This window comes from Anser cygnoides, chromosome 8 (assembly GCF_040182565.1).
Source record: "Anser cygnoides isolate HZ-2024a breed goose chromosome 8, Taihu_goose_T2T_genome, whole genome shotgun sequence".
In the NCBI taxonomy this organism is placed as follows: Eukaryota; Metazoa; Chordata; class Aves; order Anseriformes; family Anatidae; genus Anser; species Anser cygnoides.
The window spans coordinates 10630703-10653256 of NC_089880.1; the positions used below are offsets into that span (position 1 = coordinate 10630703).

The window sequence follows — 22554 nt, forward strand, 5'->3', positions numbered from 1 at the left end:
ATCTCTCACTACTCACGCTTTCCAAAATCATATTCTTCTTCCACAAGGTAAGTGCCAAGTGGGAATATAATAAAATATCCAGCTCCTGTGAGTGCTGTGCTGTGAGTGCTTGTCCACGATGTTCCCTACTTTCTCTATTTTAACAGCCATCAATTCACTTTCTCTTACACGCTGATTTGGTGCTACTGCTTCTAAGAAAGCTAAGTACTCTGCACCTTAAAACTCCTTCTACGGCTTCTTCAAACCTCTACCTTCTCAAAATAAAAGCTCTCACCACTGCTTGGGTGCATAACTAACCTACCATGATCCAAATGGTGGAACTGGATGCACAATATGAAACAGATACACAGTGCTTGGCATGCCACCACAATAACACGGTCTGAACGTCACTTCTTCTCCTTGGACAGAGACTCTGAATTCATCTCTCCTGATGTTCACGTTTATTGTATTAATTCTCCCTGAAGTTAGACCTCTGCAACCTGCCCCATGCGGGCCTCTAGAAGCTATGGTTCCCAGAGCATCTGCCATAACCTAGGCAGAACTGCATCCCACAGAAGTTATTTAGGATACCAGAGCCCTCACAGCACACATTTAGATTTACGTATGTACTCATTTCAAAAGCTGCTCAGGAAGTTGGTGGATATCTACTTTTCAGAATATAGTCCCAATACCGACATTGGCCTCAGATTTCTAGGCAGAAAAAGAGCTACTGGCAACAATTCCATAAAGTGAATAGACAGACCTATGTAAAATCACCTCCAGTTTTGACTTCAGAGGAGCTTACTCGGTAAGTATCCCTTTGTCTTAGACCACGGGCTAAGGCAGATTAAAAAAAAAAAAGCAAGTACAACACTTAGAATCAACAGCACGAGTAACAAAGAAAAAAAAGTCTACAGGAGAACAAGGATAGATGCCTGTGGGGAGAATATCTTAAAATCTACGGTAAAGTCATACTTGGCAAAATTCAATAGATCTGGTAAACATCAAAGATAAAATTTAGCGGGATAATTCCACCAAGCACGATTAAAAGAAAAATGGGACCAGCAGGGTTACCAGTGAAAAACAATGCCAGGCCTAATAGTACTGATCTACCAGAAGCAATTTATTATGACACCAGAAATAGCTATTTTCACAGTGGATGCTTGAAATGAAAACTTTAAAGCTTCTTTAAGTCTTGAGCTATAGCAAAGTATTCAGCCAGCCAGCCAAAATAGCTGAAGGGAAATAGGAAGGCCACATGTGGAACTAATTACTCATGTAGAGGCTATGACAAAGAACATTTCTCCAGACTTTTCATGGGGGCTTCACTTTCAGGAAGTAACTCTAATTACTGTTCAAGTCTCGGCAGCCTGCATGCCGCTGACAGTTCCAAGAAAAAATGAACCTATTTGCCCTTTTCTTGGTCCGAAATGCCAAAATATAAAAGCACAACTGGAGGCATTAAAAAGAAACAAAATAAGCGTTGGCTTGTTGCATTAGCTTCTCCAGCAGAATTCTTTTTATAAATTCGTTTTTTCAGCCTGCACAAAACAGCAAATTCTGCGTCTCCGTTAACTCGCTCTCCGTTGGCTGCAGTGAAACTGTACATCTTGACTTTTTACAGCTTTTCCATACTGGGGCCCACTTCCTGCCCAGTTGAAGAAAAAAATCTGGCCTGAAGATGAAATGACTGCTTAACATTACACTAAAACATCTGGTACCATTTTATACACAGACCCATGTCTGAGAGCAGGCAATTCTAGCGGTCTCACCAGCGGCACAGTGCATACCCAAACCTCCCTAGGGTGACATCATCCCATATATGGACTCTCAGGCCCAGCCCTCCCCCTTTTCCTGGTCCTAAATTCATTGCCAGATCCCCAGTCTGCTGCAAATGTGCCACGTCAAGACTGGAAATCACAGCACTTCAGTGTGTTTCAGTGAGTGCTGCAGAGTGTGAGGGAGAGCCGAGCACAACCCGTGATGCAGGAAGGCAGTTTTTCCCAAAGACTAAAAGAGGATTTAAAATAAATAAATAGAAGCGTCCGGAGATCCTGCTCCGTCGCCCCAGTGTTCAGACTACCTGTTCAGGACAATGCTGTTGTACAGTAGTCTGCACATTGGTTAGACTGGGCAAGGGAAAGCAGCGACATGGACTATTGGGGACGCCAGTTGCTCTTGCCAAGGAGAAGACAGTTATTGCTCCTTTCAGATCTCATATACAGTATTTTTCTTCACAGGTTTTGCACACTAGGGAATAAGAAACGCTAAGGGACACTGTGAAAAAGGAGGACTGCAGAATAATGCGGGGAAGACATTCTGGTAAGGCCTACTTTGGAAGAACACCTGGCCTATGACCTGGCGAACCTAGGTGACTCCCCCCCCCTTCCTCCAGTCATCACTGCAAGAAAGATGGAGCTCTGATGATTTACTAAAACCTATGCAAGAAATGAGCGAGGTATACTACCTAGAGGTATACTGCTTAGAGAAGTGTACAAGAGCATAGTTAAAGTCGGGCATTTCCTCTTTTTTTTTTTTTTTAATTTAAAATAAAGCTTATTTTTCCCCACAAACTAAAAAGGTAAATTTAATTTATTTTTTTTTAACTTGTAGCAATCAGTATAAATATTTAAGGAGTATATCTTTTTTTTTTAATGCAGAAAAGGCTTGCTAGAAGTATGTATTCTGCATAGCTCCTGTTATGAACTATGATCTGAAGATCAATTTTAAGAAATTATTTTCTCTTAAAGTAATAAAGTAATAGAAAAGAAAATGCATGAATATTATTTTAAACTATTGTAAAATATATATATATATATCACTGCTGGGAGAACTGTACTTTGATTTTACATGCAACTGAAACTTCTTTGCAAGTAACCTATGCTAAATGTGCTAATGAAAACTGGGGGGGATGCCATAGGGAATATAAGACTACTCCGTGCTTGGCTTCTGCTGTGTAGGATACAAAATATTTGATTGTCAGGAAAAATTACCTCTGAAAGTGCAGGACGTGATGGAAAAAAAAACAATAAATAAATAAAACAGAACAAGCAGCTTTCCATCCCAATACCTGCCTGGCCATTGCTTATAAGTGATCAGCACCAATTGATTGCTGCTGCTCTCATGTATAGCTTGCATTGCTGATATTTCTTCTAACATTCTAACATCTTCTAATATAACGATAAGTTACTTTGTCCTGAATCCCACTGATAGAAAAGGAATTTGTAAACGAATGCAGAAGTTTGCTTTGGTGGATTTCCAGCTGTCCTGGTAGGGGAAAAAAACCCTCAGGCTGAATGAAATCCCCACGGACAGAATAATACAAAAAGTCTGGGCTGCAATTTGATACCAGCTGAACACCAGAGTCAGCTCCCCTAAAGTTAACACTGGTAACAAACTACTGCAACCGGAAAAAAAATCCCATCTATATGGTGCTCATTATTGGCAGGAAGGCTTTCAATAGTCGTACTATAAAAAGAATTAGCAGAAATATGCAGCCATTAGTATTATAACTAGTCAATTTTGGAGAATGCATGTTATATTTCAGACAGCCTTGATGCTGTACGAATTTTAAATATATAAATAATTATTACCTTTTTCATTGCTCCTTCAAGAATCAATAGAAGTCCTATTGGGAAGAGCTGGTCACGTAGAATTAGCGTGACCGTACCTATACTGGCTGTCTTAAAGCCTAGGAAGCAAGAACTATCACTGTCATTTCCCTTACTCTCCCATCAAAGCTTATGTATTTTGACTACAAGTATTATTGCTTTTTCAGTTGTATATATACTTCTAGGTTGCCCACTCTCTCCTCCTTTCTTTCACCAAAGATTAATTCTGGAATTAAATTAGTGGATTTTAATCCGTTAGTCTTAGTAGAAGGAAGTTTTGCTCTCGTTCTGCTTTAAAGTGAAATTACAAGACAGTTAAATGTAATTATTAATAGCAAATCTGAAGACACAGGAAGAAATTAAAATAATGGAATCAGATTCAGACTTGCATTAATATTTCTCAATCTTTAAGTCTGATTGCTGTTTTAGGCATAGCAAATCTGAAAAGTTTTGTGACAGATTTTGTTTAAGCAGTAGGAAAATGGCTTTCAAGTCGCATCGAGAAACTTGCTCAGTTATGCTTTCAAGGGGAAAATGATCACTTGCAAATTTTTTTTAATCTGTTGTTTATTTGCATAGCCACTTCTATTATTTTTTTATAATTCTGATCTAGAAATTAAGAAAGTATTGTTATCCAGTCAGTAATAAGCTTTTAATGAAAGCAGCGTTAAAGATAGCTTGTGTCAGCTTCTGCTATGTAAGCAAGGACAATGAAAACATATGGAACCAGTGTTTCTCTTATCTCTAGTCTGCTATTTGCATTAATCTTTATTTTAAATGACCTTTCTGGATTTAGGAAGTGATTCCCCTCCCATACACCCATGACTCTTCAAAGTTACATTTTTAGACTGTAAGGCTGAGATCTAGGAGGCCCCCTTGGCTTGGGGCTTGGAAAGGGAGGGGAGGGGGGATTGCAGTGCGCAAAGCAGCAGATAGAGAAAGAAAGCCTGCATTGTTAGCAATGAATAAGGAAGTATAACTACTTCAGCTCAGTAAGCAAAACATTTTCAAAGTGAATTAAGTGATTCTCTGATTCTTAAAATAGTGCTGTTTTAGATGAAACAAATTCTAGTTGATCATAATCATAGCAGAAGCGATTTCCATAGTTATAAAAAATAGGTTTTAAACATGCATGCCAATAAAGATAAGATAGCTGCGTACAATTTTTTTATGACGTTTTGCAATGACTTTTTGATTATTTTTTGCAATGACTAAAAAAAATATTAGCAAATATTAGCAAGTTGAATACAAGCTAAATCACGGAGAGAGTTTTGTGCAGTCAGGATACGAGTGCTTAAACCCGTTATGTGAGTTAAAAGATATGATTCTTGTTATCACAGAATGCAAAAAAAAAAAAAAGGCAAATTAAAGCCAGTATGAACATTTAAAGAGGTCAGCGTTTCAATATAACCGATCTTCTTTCATCTTTGGAGAGGCATAATTTTTTAGTACAATCAACAAAATTAAATAGGGAAGAGGGAGAAAAATACTTCTAACTTCTTTTTTTATATATTCCTTAGATGTTTAAAATAAGTGAAGCAGCACAGGGGGAAGTCACCCAACTTTAAAGAAATATAGAGCAAATAAGCAACCAAAAGGCAAGAAAAATTCCTTTAAAAAAGGCATTTACCATTTTTCAGCCTTGCCATTAGGTTGCACGTTGTCTTCTGTATTACAATTACTGGTGCAATTAAACACATCTATATTTCCAGAAGACTAAAAGACGCTGCTCTCTTCTCCATACTCCTTGCCCCTCTTCCTGTACCATCACTGTGCATCCACAGACACTTCTGCAGACCACCCAAGTATGACTGCTAGGTAGAAAATATAATTAAAATAGTGAAATTCTTACAAACAATTCCAAGCTCCTAAATAGTGTAAACGATGCAATTTTTATCTCTAAATCAAAAGATATTAAACAGATTGGAAAATAAAATTGTAAATCTTAGGCTGTTTTTTTTTTTTTCCTAGGTGTTATCAAGGGCATAAATTAACTTTTACTTGCAGAAGGCTTTGCTTCCTGAACTGTACTTCATTTTAACAAAAACTAAAATAATATTAAGGATCACGCTTAAAGCTACTAAAACACAGGAAATACCAGAGTTAAGAAACTTTCCTGAATAATGCTACTGTACTTCTGTGCTGCATTTTATGCTGCACTGCAAAACAGTATCTAAAAATAACAACTTCCCCTTAAATAAGAAGTCCTGATCACAGCTGGAGAGAATATAATTCTCAATTTAATATCCAAGCTACCAATATTTAAAGCCGGGTCCTTAAGATAGGTTTCTGGAAATATTACATTGGAATTTGTTACAAGTATTCTAAAATATTCATAAGCCCTCTACTGACTTAACAAATAAATGAAATGCAAAACACAAACATTTAGCCCTTTTATCAAATCAACTAAAATACCAACTTTAAAGGAATATCAGCTTTTAAATAAAGAACAGGTAGATACCTTAGTAGTACTCAATGAATTAATTGAAGGCAAAATAAATTTGCCTCAGCTAAAAACGTAAAGCCACTTGCTGATTCCCTGATGAATTTTCTTTGTGTACAGTTATTAGAAAGACCGCTCAAGATTTCCACTTAAAACTTGTACTCCCAGCACAAGTTTCCTGATAACAGTTAATAGAAAAACCTATTAATTATTAACGCATATTTTCATTCTCCCCATCTTGTTATACAGTAGTTTGCCAATGATTTTTACTGTACCATTATTTTCTGTTTTAAAGATCCATAATGGATAAACTGAGAGCTAATTTTACTCCCAAATTAAATTTGATGAAACCTATAAAAGAAGCACTGTTTTATTTTTGCTTTAGAAGTACTTCTATTTGACACTTTTTTCTTTAAAATGGTCAAGTGGGTAGGAAGATGTGCCAACTTAAAGCATTCACTGGCATTTCTGTAGTTCTAAGTAAAATTTTAATCAAGCATGTTATAAAATCCAAGGAAGCATATTTCATGCCTTGGAATTAATTTATAATGTCTGCATTAGCTAGCCATGTTTTGCGTTTGATTAATTTTTTAAGATATGTTCTTCTATCTTGTTAGTTTCTTTGAAAATTGATATAATTTAGTCACATAATTGATATCCTTAATTTGCATACTTGAGATCGTGTATTAGCCAAAATGTCTTTTTCTTTAGGGCAAAATAATGATTGGAGCTAAAGCACCAAAATAACTGCTTATTAATTTATTACTGGACTAATTTAAACCTCAGCACTATCCACAGCATCAGCCCTTTGGTAAATTCATTCCTTCTATAACCAGCTCTCAGGCTAGAACTTAAAAAGCGTTTTGCTACTATTCCGTAAAAGATATGCTTGAGAAGGATTTGAAAGCACAAGTTTGTTGTTTACCTATGGTGGCACTAGTGAGCAACGGAGATTTAAGAACACCATTATAAAACAGAATCATTTAATATGTAGAAAAAAGCAGTACTACTGTTTCCCATCCACCCCTTTTATGCTTCCAATGTGCTTATACCTTTTGAAATAGCCTAATGATAGTGTAAACGTCATTGCAAAATTGGATTGCATTCACTGTGTGTATTCTGTACAGAGCAAAGTTTAGCAAAATACCACATCTTGTGATGTGAAATGATACTATTTGCATGCATTGTTTTTCTAATATTTAACTGAAAAACTTATCGAACCTCCACAAATATGTTTCCTTATAAAACATGGATTTTGAGAGAAAGCTAGATTGAAATAATATGCAAAGCAAAATGTTAAAGAAATATGTCGTGATAAGAGTATAGCTCTCCCATTTTAGCAAAATTGATATAAAATGCAACCGGTTTTCTTTCCAGCACATTCCCCTTAACTGGGTTAATGTGCAAAATTTTGTCTCCATTTATACAGAAAGATTTTTATTTATTTTTAACATGCAAGATTATTGTACTTATCTGCTCCTAGAAAATATGTACTGTATAAACATATCCTTTATCTTGAACTTCAGTATTTCTGTGCTTCCAAGAAGAGTAAAAACATCTGGTTAAATTACTATGTGTGAGTCCAGTATGCGGGCAGACTCCTGTACAAGCTGCATAGAAAATAAACCTCGGTTTCGATTCTTTTTGTTTTCACAAATGTTCAGTGTGACCGCTCTGTCAAAATCACTTCTGATACATGTCAGCACGATGCCAACCAATGTACTGAGATGCTTATTTTCCGAATAAAATCGAATTATGTTCTCGTCCTACAGCTCCCAATGCTTTAAAGTTTACTTCTGTTATGTGTGCTCCCCCCAACAAAGCCCCCCAAACCGGACTGGTTCAAAGCGATCCGCACCAGCGGTGATGGCTCCAAGGGACTGGCTGGACGGAGTTGTCATGTGTCTGCCTGTCTACACTTGCTGTGCAGAACATCCTCTCACCTGTACAGCAGGCACAGACAGGCAGTCACATGACAACCCAGCCTGAATGACAGCCGGCCAGTGGGAAACAGCTCTCACACCCCAGAGCATCTTCACCACGAGCTACAGCCAAGAGCCCGCTCTGGATCTCAGCCGGTCGGTCAGTGACCAAGCCGCGTACTGCGACCCACCTAGAGACAAAGCAACAGTGCCTATAAAAGACAATAAAACCCACTGCTGAAATTTTTACTGTGCTTTCTATAGTACTCTTTTCCTAGTTGTTCTGATTAACTCACTAACGAGAAGTTTTATTTGTACGCAGCTTTGCGGCACCGTTGTAAATGGGAGAACAAAACACCCTTACCCTTCTCAGCCCCAAAACTTGAGCGACTGGCGTTAGTAGGCTCCCAGCGGTATAAAAATCACTAACATCCCTGTTAGCCATCGCAGTGGAGCACAGCTTACTGTGTGGCAAGTTAATCCTAGAAACAAACACGATGGTAGAGCCTAGAGAAACTTCTCCCCTTCTCGCTCTGTTATCTCCTTACTTATTTTCACGCCTCCCTCCCAAACCACACAGAATTGGGAATATGCTTTGAAATTATAATCTGAACTGCATCTATAACTTGACACTGCCCTTTACTATTATTGAAGCAAAAAGGAAATATTTGATTGGGAAATAAGAAAAAAAGATTTTTCAAATAAACAAAAATTTCTCATTTTGAAAAGTGCTTATCCTAGAGCCCAGCTTGGCATCCTTTGTGCACCAGTAACGCCACTGAAATCTCTGGATGCTTTGGAAAGAATACTAAATTAAATTCTCAGACCATGCCCTGTAAAAACGCTACATTGCTTTACAAATGCTATCCTTCTGTTTACGATAAGGAGCTCTTTGATTCTCAGGCTACAATGGTGTTCCACATCCACATAGAAGCGGCTAATTCAGAAACTTCACATTTGCAGGTTGACTCCCAAACAAGCCTGAGCACAAAAACGTACAGCTTTTTGTGCTACTAAAAGCAGTAACAACTGAGAGCTAAAGCATTCAGAATTAGTTTTTTTTTTGGTAGGTATGCCTCATAACACTTCATCTAGTAATTACATGGGATACTCTACTAAAGCAAACTGTATTTGCGAGATGAATGAAGGTCCTAACGTTGCACTTATTTACAAGTCTCAAAGCAGCACACAACATTTTCCACGCTTCATTTTAAGCGAGTGGAAAAGCACAAAGTCACGGTCCCGCAACAAATTTGTGAACACAAGCAACTGTATGCAGGATCAGAAACTAATTCAGATGAGTATTCACATAACTAATAGTACAACTGCTTTACCCACACTGATCCACAACTACAAAACTAAAAAGCATTCTTAGGCACTGATTCCCATCAATTCTCATCAAGCATTAAAATCCCGTTGTATGTTTGAGCAGCAGCAAAACCATGTCAATACGGAACAAAAGAAACAATTGGTTTCTTTTTTTTTTAACGCTGATATCATACAACAAATTTTGAAATCTTCTGCCTCAAAACGCATTCGACTGCATTCTCTGCTACAGAAGCCACAACTCACAAATAAGGGAAATAATTTACATCCTCCTAATGGCACTAGCAAGCAACTACTCGCATTCAGAGAGTGATTTTCATCTCAGAGTAAATTCCAGACTATACAAAACAGGCTCAGCTTACACCAGAGGGGGTACACAGCCCTAGAGGTCCCAGCAAGCGCTGTGGCTTTGTACAGAACATTGTCAGAGCTCTCTGGTGCACAAGAAGCTGCACATTCCTTACTCAGGGGTAGAAGCGCAGGGGGAATGAACTCTGTGGCTGGCCAACTGCTTAGGAGAACAGAGGTGAGACCAGACTTGCTGCATCCTCCCCAGCCGCAAGGAGAGGCTCCTGCTACCCTGTAAGGACGGCAGCAGCGACCGGTCCCCATGAGGGAGGCGCAGGGGACCTGAACTCCCTGCGACCTTGCAGCGTGCGCACCCGTACAGAGCCGGGCACAGTCCAGACACGTAAACATGGGTATCACTTCACACATCGCTGAAGACTACATATCTTACCAGGGTGGAGATACAAGAGCATGCAGCCTTTTCAATAACGATCCAAGAACAGGATGTGACAACTACCAAACCAAGCTGAAAGTGAGGAGAACATTTTAAGGACACCAAATGCAATTATACAAATTGGAATCCAGCCAGGAGACCAAATATTTGCTGCTTTATTTTCAGAAGCCAGTAGTTTTGTTTGTGAAATAAGTCACTGGTCTGTTGATTAACCTCATGTTCAAGCTGTAGCTTTGACCATCTTCAGAAAGCATCTAAAACACATCTGGTTAATTTTTAAGTCCTACTGGGAAAGGTCCTGAAGCAATAAAATAAATAAATAAAACAGCATAACTTATTCCTAGTTCAGAATAACCAAATTACACAGCAAATCTGTACTTAACAAGGAACCTCTTCCACCAGCAAAACATGGAATACTATGCCGTTACCTTCTTACTACTGAAAGAAATTCCTGACTGATCTCCCATATTGGCCTAAATGAACTACTGATATTTTCATGACTCTCAAACACAAATGTTTAGCAATTTAAAAAAATCTGTGTTTTTTACAGGTGTTTTTTTTTTTTTTTTAATGTGTGTATTGAAATCATGCAGCAGCCAATTCCCTCCACGTACTATTCCAGGATTTCCAGGTGACTCTCTCTAACAGACGATGAAACAGAACAGTTACCTTATGGAATGCGCTCCCCTACACAACATTAAATATTCTGAGGAACTTTTACATTTCCCACTAGACAAAGATCAGACTCAAAAAAACACCACCAACACTACCTCAGAAGTTGCCATGACACATTTTAGATGCATCTCCAAGCGCTTGAAATTGAACATAGGAAGGGGTGCTGCTTTCACCACATCACTTACCTATAGAGTTAGTTACCTGTACCAAGTCTAAGACATTATGTTCTATTAGATTCAAGGTGAATCAGAAAAAAACAACAGCTTCAAAATTTTCACATTCTTAAGGGCACCTTGGCATTTCTTTTTATTTTTATGACGCTACAGTAAAATACTTCAAGTTGTATTTCAATAATCTAAGAATAAAACTTCTTCTCTTGACCTGGCACTTGGCTCCTCTCCTCTGACTGACATGTAATTATTTTCCTGTTACAGTAAATACATTTGAATCCCTGTAAACCTTAAATAAAGGGGCAAGGGGCAAGATCTAGAGGCTAGATCTTCAATGTTAACCTAATTTATCCATCAATCTTATAATCTACTTAAAATGCCCAAATGACTACTGATTAAAAAAACACAACTTTACTGACCAGCAGAATTTCCACCATCAGCAGTATTACTGAAGTAACTAACTTATCATAAATACCACAATAGAACTACCTTTGAGTTTTGGTTGAAGATACCATTGCTAACATTGTTGGAAAAAAGGACTAGGCAGAACAGACTAGCAAAAAAAAAAAAAAAAAGGTTCCCAAAGTTGCCTAACAACATATCGAATAGATGTACCTGGACATCCTGTTTATCATGGAACTGCTTTTTCCAGTTATCTTATTACTCACCTCAGATTTAATAATTAGCACCAACATTTCTTAGCAAGATGCATTTTCTGGCTTTTCAGTAGCAAATTTGAACAGCCATAACAGTTGGCTACAGAACTCTGCAGTCAGGCTTTTCAGCCTCTCAGAATACAAGGTCAAAGAGCAGTTGGTATTACTAAATTAACTGCTGGAATTACTTTGAAGAGTAACTGTGCCTAGACAGTACACCTCCCCAAAACCACAAAAAAAAAAGGAAAAAAAACACTCCACACAACACCCCATATTTGTTACCAATGTTTTGACAGAAGTCTTAGTCAGTATTCTCTGTGAATCAAAAATTGAAAATTTAATGGACACAGGTAAAACCTTAAACCATTCTTTCAGGTCAGTGCAAGCTGATTTAATATTTTAAGCTGGTAGCAGAAGAGTGAGTAAATATTGTTTCTTGCAATAGACAAAAGTTGTTCATTCCTTACCTCATCATCTTTATACCAGGACAGGCTTTCTGCAGTTAGGACGAACCAATATTCCTTGGATCCTCCTTTCATGATGCCGATATTGTTGATGGTCAGCCAGCCTTTCCGGATGACCTGTGCAGAGGTGCAGTCAGGCACAAGTTAAGTTCTTTATTCATGTAATGTAATTCACCTGCAGCATTCATGATTTTTAAAAAATACTTGCTAAATAAAACAAGAACGGGTACTTTTTTTTTTTCAGTCCAGCAAATTCAAAACAGAGTTTTTTCAGGTTCCTGTCATTCAGGAAAAAATAAAGTGAAAATAACATACTCAGTCAAAAGGCTGGAGAAAGAGAGAAACCTAACCTACCATCTTGTAGTGACAACAAGAATGAATGAACTAAGGATAATGTAAACAAAGATACTTATCTGTTGCATAATAACACAAGTAAAAGTCCATACAATTTACATATGACTATTCATACTAATACTAGTGTAACTATTAAGGTCATTTCTGAACTTGGAAGTTGGGAACAGCACCTACTTTCTGGGGAAGCAAGTAGTAGCTTCTTGCACGCACTGGGGACTTGCAGAAGCAGAGAGGTCTTCCACAGCTGAGTCCTCTTTGAAATTAAGATAGGAAGTGGCAAGGAGAGGTATATGAGAGCTATTTTCTTCTCATAAGGTAGAAAAGAAAAATAGAAGAGAAAAAACCTATGAGGGCAATAAAATTGAGGGAATAATGGGAAAAGCAGAGCTTGAAGAAAATAGATACAACTCAAAGATGAAAGAACCGAGAGGAAAGCATACCTGTAAATACTAAGGCCGGGAGCCCACATTGTGTAGAGAAAGAGGGACAACAGAAAACTTACGAGGAATGAGAACTCCAGAGATGAAGCAGAAGAGAGACTAGTCAAGAGAACTGGTTTATGGATCATGCAGAAAGAAACTTAATTTTATTGGAACACTTACTGTTTTCCAATACATACACGAATAAACAAACATTCCTTCCTATCGTACTTTGAACAAGAAAATGGAACTCACCTAATCTCACAGATGCATGCAACCACAGACCGTACTGTTTCTCCCCACAGAAAACCCTTTACTTGCCTATGAAGTATTGAGATGGAAAGAAGAAATGCTCAAAGAAGAACTCCCTCAAAGTCCCACATGTGTGATTGAACATGCTTCTCCATGCTTTTCAGGAAATTTGAGGCTGTGGCATTTGTCCCATAGGACTTGACAAGACTAATAAGTTCATTTTCAACAGAGAGCCAAGGAAAACCATTCAATATCAATGACCTATTCCTTACCATTCATAAAAGTTTCAGAATCAGAGTTCCCTTTCATTCACCGTTCATTTTTATCAGTTTTGGGTTTGCACACGGCAAGGGACTGGGTTGTTTGACAACTAACCCAAGTAAGAAAGAGATTAGAATTTGCACCTGACTGGCAAAAATATTTCTACTGCATATAATCGAAGAGTACCACTTTTATTTCAAGTAAGATGATAGTGGTTTGCCCATTCACTACCAATGAGGCCATAACATAAGTAAGGAAACCATTGAAGATCCAAAAACAGCCTGTGGGCTAATCACTAAGAACTGATTTGGTTCTGAAGACTCAGTAAACTATGAGAGAACTGGAAGTGACTGCTGTAGAGAGACTCAAGGGTATGGCCTGAGCAGACTGGATAGAGGAGCCAGTACTGCAAAGGTTTCTGCAGAAGTTTGTCATTGCTTTTAATATTCATGTTCATTTAAAAAACACTAAGTGGAGAGGCAGCATTATTGTGCACAAACAGACATGGAATGCTTGTCTGAGTGCAAGTTAAAGGAAACATATTGATATGAGTTGGATTACCCATCAAATCCTCATTTTATACTGTTTATTGAAGCAAAATTTTAGCAGGAAACACGTAGCAGGGATATTTACCAAATGAGTGTACTGGCCTTCCGTACACTTCAGTATACAGACTAAGTTGTAGAACCAACCCAATTACACTTTTTTTCTGAGCTGAACTACACAAATGCAGCCCCATGGAAGAAATTTCAGGAAAAAGCCAGGAGATTAAGGTTCTCCAACTACTTGAACTTAGGCTCACAACAAGGTGAGCTGTATTTGTACAGCAGAATAAATACTTTACAACTTCACAGCAAATGCACAAAGGTGGTGCTAATCCCCATGCTGCAAAGCAACTCAAATAAGATGAGATAACAGAGGACACTGTTGAACCACGCTGCCCGCAATTTAAAAGGCTGTGTTGCTTCCAGTAAAGAGCACATCACATACAAGAAGCACAGTTTTCAGTATTGTGCTGGCCTTGGCTGCCAGGTTTGGATGCAAATCTTAAAAAAGGTAAATGACTTAAAGACAGGTGCCATAGTGGGGTAAAGAGGTGGTTTCCAGAAGCTAACAGTGAGAAACACCTAAGTAGCAGGCTCAAGACCCTTGCAAGTAATGAATGCTTCAAAGGGATGAGAAGTAGTACTCTGCATATGCCAGTCAAGACTTTCCCTCATCATTACGACAGGCTTTGCAGAACATTAACAAAGTCAATTTTTCTTCCATTTAAACAGAACACATTTGCGTTAGAGGAATCAGCACAGGCTAAGCTAAAGTATTAAAATCTAAACTATACAAGCCGTTTAAGAAGTAATGAAGCTTTTTGTACTGCCTTTCTAAAGTAGGGACTACCTCGATAGCTCCAAAAGACCTTGCTCCAGTCCAACACATCTCCCCATAGATGCCTAACCATTGCCGGGTGTGGACAGAAACAAGCTGACTTGCTGATACAAACATTGGTCGCTGTCTTGTAAAGGAAGGAATTTGCCAGTTATTTCCTCAAAAATTCTGTGTGTGGAGGATTAGATCCAGCTGTCATTCCCCCACAACTCGGCACGAAGAGCAATACAGAGCAGTATCCTGGGGACGTTTTTTCATGTGCAAATTGCTAGAACTGCTTATCTATACCCCTCTAGAAAAACAGGGTACTGCCTGCTCTAAGATATTGTGAACACTACAACAAATCATAATCATACAAAATACTTGGAAGCAGTTCCAGGCAACACCATGGGAGAGAAGACAATCTTGGTGTCCTGTAATATCCAAGGAGTAGCAGTGAGACTTCAAGTTCTTTTCATTGAGTTGTTCACATTTCCCAAGCACTTTTTTTTTCCCCAACAACAAACAGATACACTTTAAAAATAGTCAGTACCAGTGTTGGGGTCAGGGGAGAACGACATGTCAGATCATGGTGTAAATGCAAAACATCGTGACCTTAAGCAACAGCTTTACTTTCCAGAAGAACTGAATAGCACCTTACATATCAGTCAATTTCTCAAAAGATAACCCAAGACATATTTAAGAAATACATGTCCTTCCATAGACAGTCAGCAGCAAGGATTTTTAAAAAGATTTTTTGAAGTAGAAACCTCTGATTATGTTTTATGTTGGTGTTTTTAAACTATCCTGTTAGCTATGTTGTACAGTACTCAGCATGGAAAATGAAGGTAGTGGTTTTCATTATTGTTTTCACTAGTTCATTTTCTGGTTGGTTTGGATTTAAGAGATCCATTTCAGCATTTTCTATCATATTTCTAAGTGTCACTCTGCACTAACCGGATATTAGTGACACAATTTATGAACCTCAGGAAGGTGAAAAATATGAGTATTGCCAGAAGCTAGTGAAGACAATATTTTGACCGGTAGTTGGACTCCATGTACAGGATGAACAAGAGATGACACAGTTCCTTCCTTCAGGGTCCTGATATCTAATCTGGGTGTCTGAAAAATGAAACTTCGAGGGTACAAAAGCACATGAACAAGCCAGAAGGAAGTCATTTTCTGATAGTTCCGCTGCACAAAACTGAAATCGTATCTGTTGTTCTTATCCTCCACCATTTCATGAATAAACAGGAAAGCAGGATTTGATATAAGTGCATTTTATGTATTGCTATATGACTTACTAATGCCATTAAACCAAAGAAGATATTTGTGAAAGAAATACATTAGAGACTCAGTAAGCGTTCCACTTCTTTCAAAGAAGTATTTGAATGATGATCTAAGGAAAGACAAGCAAAATTGGCTGGGCAGAGAGAAATACAAGTGTGAAAATTATGAGACTGGCTACTTCAGCAACCACACAACACATAGCATTTTGTTGAATTAACATAACTCCACTGAAGTTACGTTACGCTATTCCATTGAAATACTTGTGAACACACAACACAAATCCCAGCACTGCTCTACTTCATCTTGTCGTCATTGTGACACAGCAGGTGTTACTAAATAGTAACCACATTGAGGGTAAAAAAAAAACAAATGAAAAAAAACCTGCAGAAACTACTCTGAGGCATCCTTACAAGTTATTGACTCTTTGGGTTCAAATAGAAAGATTCTTGCACTACAGAGAATAAAAAGGAACAACAGATTAGAGAAGCCTAATACAGTATTTCACCGTAATCTGCTAAATAACAGAATAAAAATTGATCAGATTACGTATGCATCTGGTCTATGTTCAGCATCAGAACAGATCTTGAAATGACATTGCTTCCCTGAAAGATATATCACATAACTTAAAGATAATGGCAGTGGCCAAGTCCACACCTCTACTTTAAAGTAAAATTAAGTCTTCACCAAAGCAAAACACTCAGCAGTGAAAAAATGAAATATGCTTCAAATGTAGTTAAACAAAGACTGAGGTGATTAAGTCAATCATCGAGGAATGATAACCTAAAAAATAAGTATCAGTAAAGGTCATTTAGAACAGCAGCATTTCTCTAGTCTTGAAAAGATGAAAATTCAACAGTAGCATTTCTCTTTCTAGGATATTTCAAAGTTAGCATCATGTTGTTGTCCATAGGCACCACCTCTAGAATCTTTTACAGAAACATTGACACTTCTTAACAGAACAGCCTTGTAATGTTTTTCTGACCCCCTCACTAAGTGTGGCACAAGTTTCCACTTCCACCTACTTGCTCTGAAAGATTCTGAAAACACTTTTTTTCCTGAGTCATGCAAGGTAAACTGATTGAAGTGTATCTGAAGACAAGAAGCAGCGAACTATGTTAATGAAGCAGGATTAATTAAAAAGAAAAAAAAAGAAAATAAAAAGGTGCTGCTGGAGAAAAAGTTATTTATTAGCACAATAGCTGAGGCCAACTGATGGGGTCTGAACCCTACCTGTGTTCAGAGGAAATGAATCAGATTGTGGGTGTAACGTTGTAATGGAGACAAAACCTTCGTACCCAAATCTCCAAATCACTTGGACAGTGACATTAAACTCATAGTTCAGATTAATCACCTTCTCCAATTACAGGGGCTACTTAAGTGCAGCAGCAGATTTTACCATAGAAGTAGAAACACAAACCAGTTTTATATAAACGACACATAATTTGAGTAATCTGCATTCTTGCAAATTGTAGTATGGACTGGGCACGTACATCATGACACCTTTGTCTTCAAAGGTTTATCAAGAAGGGGAGTTTAAAAAAAACAAATCTCAACATACATAATACAACAGTTAGGAGTAGGTCAGCCTTCAGGATCCAGATCTTGCTAGTGTGCTGTGTAAAACCAAGCATTACATTGATTACTTCAAGCAAATTAGAAGACAGACTAACCTGTGGCTTAAAAAGAAACTTTGTGGAGTCAGGTCAAAACCTCAGGCGGTAGCAAAGGAAAGAAAGAGAGGCCAAAGATTGAGCATGAGAGGATAAATTAGTAGTAGGGGAAAAGGGAGCAAAAACATGTTAAGAGGAACTGGCATCACACTTCTTCCAAAAATACAACAAGCTCACCTTATTTCTGAGATACACAGAAACAGTTAATAGTTATCTGCACCATTCCAGTTCAAAGCAAATCACAAAATGAAAATCAATGTGATTGCAAATGAGCACCTCATAATTTTGGGAAAACAATGATCTCGATCTCTTGAGAGATTGAATTCAGCTGCTGTTAGAATCAATGCTGCCTAATCCTTTTTCCTTTACTGAACATAAGTATAGTTCAGGTTTGTTTGAAATGTTAACTAATATGATTTGATAATATGGCAACAAACTGGAAAAATGGGTATGTTTTCAGCAAAGATATTACCAAATAATGCACAAGATAGGGATTTACTTCTTACATCTAACCATCACCAAGCCAGGAGTAATTTGTTATAAAATTAACTGCTGTTTAGACAATTAATTCTAATTAGTAATATTAAATGCATTCACATTTATTTACTCATGAGCTGGAAGGGTTAGAAAGGAGTCTGTCCATGATATATTGATCCTCCTTGTGCTATGAGAAGAATGCTAAAAAGACTTCAGATATTTCTAAGTTTATTAATAAATTCACGTTTTCTATCAGAAGCAATTCCTTTGTATAAACAAAACACCAATAACAGTACCTGTACCCATAAACAATATGTTCATTTAAGCAAAAGCTAAAGTTTCATTTTGGTTACCAAAAATTATAATTTGCCCACCTTTCAAAAAAATATTTACTATAAACAAAAGCACTTACATCAGATAAATACTGCTTTCCAGTTATATAATAAACATCAATTAGTCGTTTTAGTTTGAGAAGCTTGGACAATTATAAACATATTAATTTTATCCAAAGTTTTCTATAACATTTTAAGTTATATTTGTTCATAGTTGTAACAGCAGGTTAGTAGCAGTTAAGTGATGAACTGCAATTATACTTTGTTGAGGAAAGGTTACAAACAAAACAGCTTCACATTAAGTAGTTTAGTAGCAAGTATTAAACAAACCAATGAGTTAGAGACAAACTTTGCCCTCTGAGAAGCTAAATGAAAAAGCAACAATAAAGCTTACAGAACTTAGCTCGTACAATTTGCCTTGAAGGCGGTAGATTGGTTCCCTGAAATAGCAAATTGCAAAAGTAAAGTTTTGTTTCAGAAACATTTTCTCATTCTTTTCAACTCCAAACAATTAACTTACAAACATCTCTTTATTATCATCTTCAAATAAAAGGTTCAGCAAAGCCCTTTATATCAATAAGTAATCGAGTTGCAACATATAATTTAAAACTCCAAGCTGCTTCTCCATTTCTTTAGAGAAAAAAGGATTCACTTAATTAAAAAAACATTCATTTTATATGTGTATTTTTGAAGAGTCAGATAACTGACTGATTTTCCTTTTAAGGGACACTCTAAAGTGATGACAGTTGTTGTGTTTGACACATGTTCCGGCACAGCTAGATAAGAAGGAAGTCTCTCCTCAGACGGGAGAGACAAGTCTTTGAAGCCATTTCAGTGTTTAGACCTTTCAACTTTTTTTCATTTTAGCCCAAACCATATATTACAGCAAAAATGCCACTCATGCTAGCCAGGCTCTGGGGAACCATCATATTCAAGTTAATGAGATTATTGTGACTAACATCTTAAAACATAACTAGCAATTTCTTGGTGGGAGGAATAGGTTGGGTTTCCATGCCCAAAAAAATGTCCGGGTTTTCAAAAAGTGCTAGAATTCTGATCTACAACAGCACAGTAGGAGATTTTCTGAAATCACAGGTTTAACACAATGCTCACATTTGAAAACCTTAAACTTTTCACCTCCTGAGCTTTGTTTGACCACATTATACATGAAAACATCAGGAAGACATTCAACGTGGGTAACTGTCTTTTCTACTAGATTTTTTTTTTTATAACCCTTTAAGGTGTGTACTATTTCCATACTATTTTTTTCCTGTTTAAGACTTTGCAAAACCCTCAAATTGAGCAGAAATCCTCAAAGGTGTAGCATTTTCATTTTTTTTCATTTCATATTAAAAAAGGATTGATCCTTTGAAGTACCAAGTACCCCTGGCCTGCACAAAAGGAAAAAAAGAAGCAAGGCTCATGAGCACTTAGCACCTTGCAGAATCAATCCCATATCATTATGGAATCAAAAGAAATAACCAACTGATTTTATTAATGAATCTCAGTGAAAATGGCAATTAATTTCAGACCAACAATCAGTTATTCTTTGTTTACTCTGAGAGAGGACAATGGTACATAGTCAACATCTTCGTGAGGCCAACTGAAAGCTTTCAAAACAGGTAAAAGCAAAAATGCTTTTGCTTGCTGAATTGCCCCTTCATTGCTATTAAGCTGTGAACATGTGAGAACTAGTAAAAATAACTGTATGACAAAGCACACACAAGTAAGTACTCACCGGTGGTTTGGATTCTGAAATTCACAAGTTCGCAGTTAATGAAAAAATACATTTGTGTGTAACATGAAAGATTTGATGTGTTAAATGGCATGGGAGGGGAGGCACCAACCAGCAGTGCAAACAGTAGCAGGAATTTAAACAATAAATGATGACAACGATGAAAGTCATGTGGCTCTGAAAACTTCAGTAAAAAGGAGATGATGATGCATTTTATATATGTTTCAAGCAGAAAAGGTAAATTATGGATGTACAAAAAATAAACGCAGCCAAGAAAACCAGACAGCTGGGATTAACTTGCACATGCCATTATCCATTCTCTGTTAAGGTGCCTACCTGATTTCCCACTGCACTTTTGTTAACCTGACTGCTTCTTTGTTGGGCACTAAGGAAAGCAGAGGAAAAAAGTTATACTGAAGGAACTCAAAAACTAAACCAGTTCCTGAGCAGCAGATTTTAGTAGTAATAGTTACTTATGATTCCAGCACAGAAAGCTAGTGTAACAAAGAAACACAATAAAATCATTGCATGTAAGTGCATTTTTCAACTACTTTTCTTACTTAACTTACTTACTCTTACAGGAACATTTGCCTGCTTAGCACAGAAGAGATACGCACACCAGACAGCTCCTACTAATCATCTCCTTTTGTAACAACATCCTACTTACATCAGTAAAGGTTACTAAAAGCATACAGAAATTATGGCTCATGGGGGGTAACTTTGGAAACATTAGCCTCTATAAATATTAGAAAAGAGATGAAAAGTGAGACATTTCTGTTATTTAGAGCAGTACAACAAAATCCTCCCCTGCTGGAGGCTTCTTAATAGCTTTGTCATGACAGTTTGTTTTGAATATTATTCTAATATTTATATGCACTGTGAGGGTGTAAATATAACCAATGGATGAAGCTGTCATAAAGTTGGTTCAAAAAGCTGGAACCTTGTAAGAGCAGAGCACATTCGAAATTAAAACATATTTAAAATATTTTCCTCAATGCTTGAACTCTGGTAATCTCAACTCCTGAAGCAAAACACACTCCTGTCTCAAACACACAGGTTGCCATTAATTCTAAAAACCTTTGTGTTATGTGGCTTCTAAGTGTTAGACCATACAATTACAGTATCGCTGGAAAAAGGGAAAAAGTGTTCAAGCAGCAGGCTTTGCTACACAACTACCAGAGCAGCAACCGGTGACAGCAAGTTTTCTTTGGATTAGATTATACCATTTCAGCAGACATTAATTAACTGACGAAAGAGCATACGTATTAGATCATCTACAAACACTCCTCTGAAAGAGTAGGAAAGAAAGATGTGCTTGGATCACAGCCTACAGGCCCAAGGCTGAAACTATTTTGTGCACAGCTGCTGATCCAAAGAATTGCTGGGGCACCAAACTCATCTCTGTCCCAACTCTGATCATGCCTTTAGGGCCATAATCTATCAAACCAGCAGTCTACATGTTGTCAGTGAGAAGATCCACAACCATGTTTATTCCACGTGCCTATTTACTGGGCTTAGCTCTCAATCACCCAGATACTTTTGACCAAATGACAGCACACGTCTCCAGTACATCATCTGAATTGCATAAATTTGGGTGCATAAATTATGATTAAATAACCTGCATAAAGAAAATACAGCACTAATCCCTCACCAATTCTCATCTGTTGTTTGAGAAGCACATACAATATGGCTTTACAAAATCTAATTGTCATTCTTTGGGTGTTCTTTTTATTCTCCCCCCACTTCACTGCCTTAGGGAAGTTAATTAAATAGACAACTAACATCATACTAAGAAACCCACGTCTTTTAGCAATAGCCCAGCAATTAGTTCTTTATTTACTGTTCTAAATACAAATTACCCCTCATGTAGATTGAATCACTTAGCTGTGTTTGAGTTACACCAACTGGAAACAAACCCAATCCCAACATTTTACCACTCATTCTGCTAAATGTGACAAGTATTAATATTCTAAGATTTCACCCAAAAGAAATAAAATCAAATCATAACTACACAAAGCTGTTCTAAATATTGGCTTTCTTAAATGTTTCTGAAATACTGTACCTGTCTTAGGCCCCGCAATGCTTCAATGTAAATTGAAATACCTTGTGCTCATTCTTATGAGCAAGGTTCACAGGACTTACACTTATAAAACGCTGCAGTCACAGGAGACAGCTGGCTAGGACACTCAGCAAACCAAAGGAAACACTAAGGAATCTGAGGAAGCTACATTCCAGGATGTTTGGACACTGCAGAAGCCCGTATGCTACCCACATTTATTTCATTTTCAAATTCTAACATAATTGCTATAACAACACTATGATTACGGGCTAAAATCTGTATTTTCTATTGTTTAGCTCATAAATAAATTTTACACTTAAAATTGTTCTTAGTTAATCAAGCTTGCTCTCCCAGT

The 22554-nt window shown here is 37.4% G+C and overlaps 1 protein-coding gene across 11 annotated transcripts in view; it reads right to left on the reverse strand.

Moving 5' to 3' along the window:
* Positions 1 to 22554, reverse strand: part of DNM3 (dynamin 3) — a 181283-nt gene that overhangs the window by 114820 nt on the left and 43909 nt on the right. For 7 of the 11 annotated variants that reach the window (XM_067001516.1, XM_067001512.1, XM_067001514.1 and 4 more), the window contains exons 13-15: positions 20477 to 20525; positions 18816 to 18845; positions 11992 to 12105 (exon numbers count right to left, since the gene is read on the reverse strand). In XM_067001516.1, the coding sequence (XP_066857617.1) occupies positions 11992 to 12105; positions 18816 to 18845; positions 20477 to 20525 (193 nt within the window). Of the gene's footprint in view, positions 1 to 10102; positions 10322 to 11991; positions 12106 to 17596; positions 17615 to 18815; positions 18846 to 20476; positions 20526 to 22554 lie in introns of those variants that run through there. The other 4 variants (XM_048080188.2, XM_048080190.2, XM_067001517.1 and 1 more) reach the window with 3 other exon arrangements.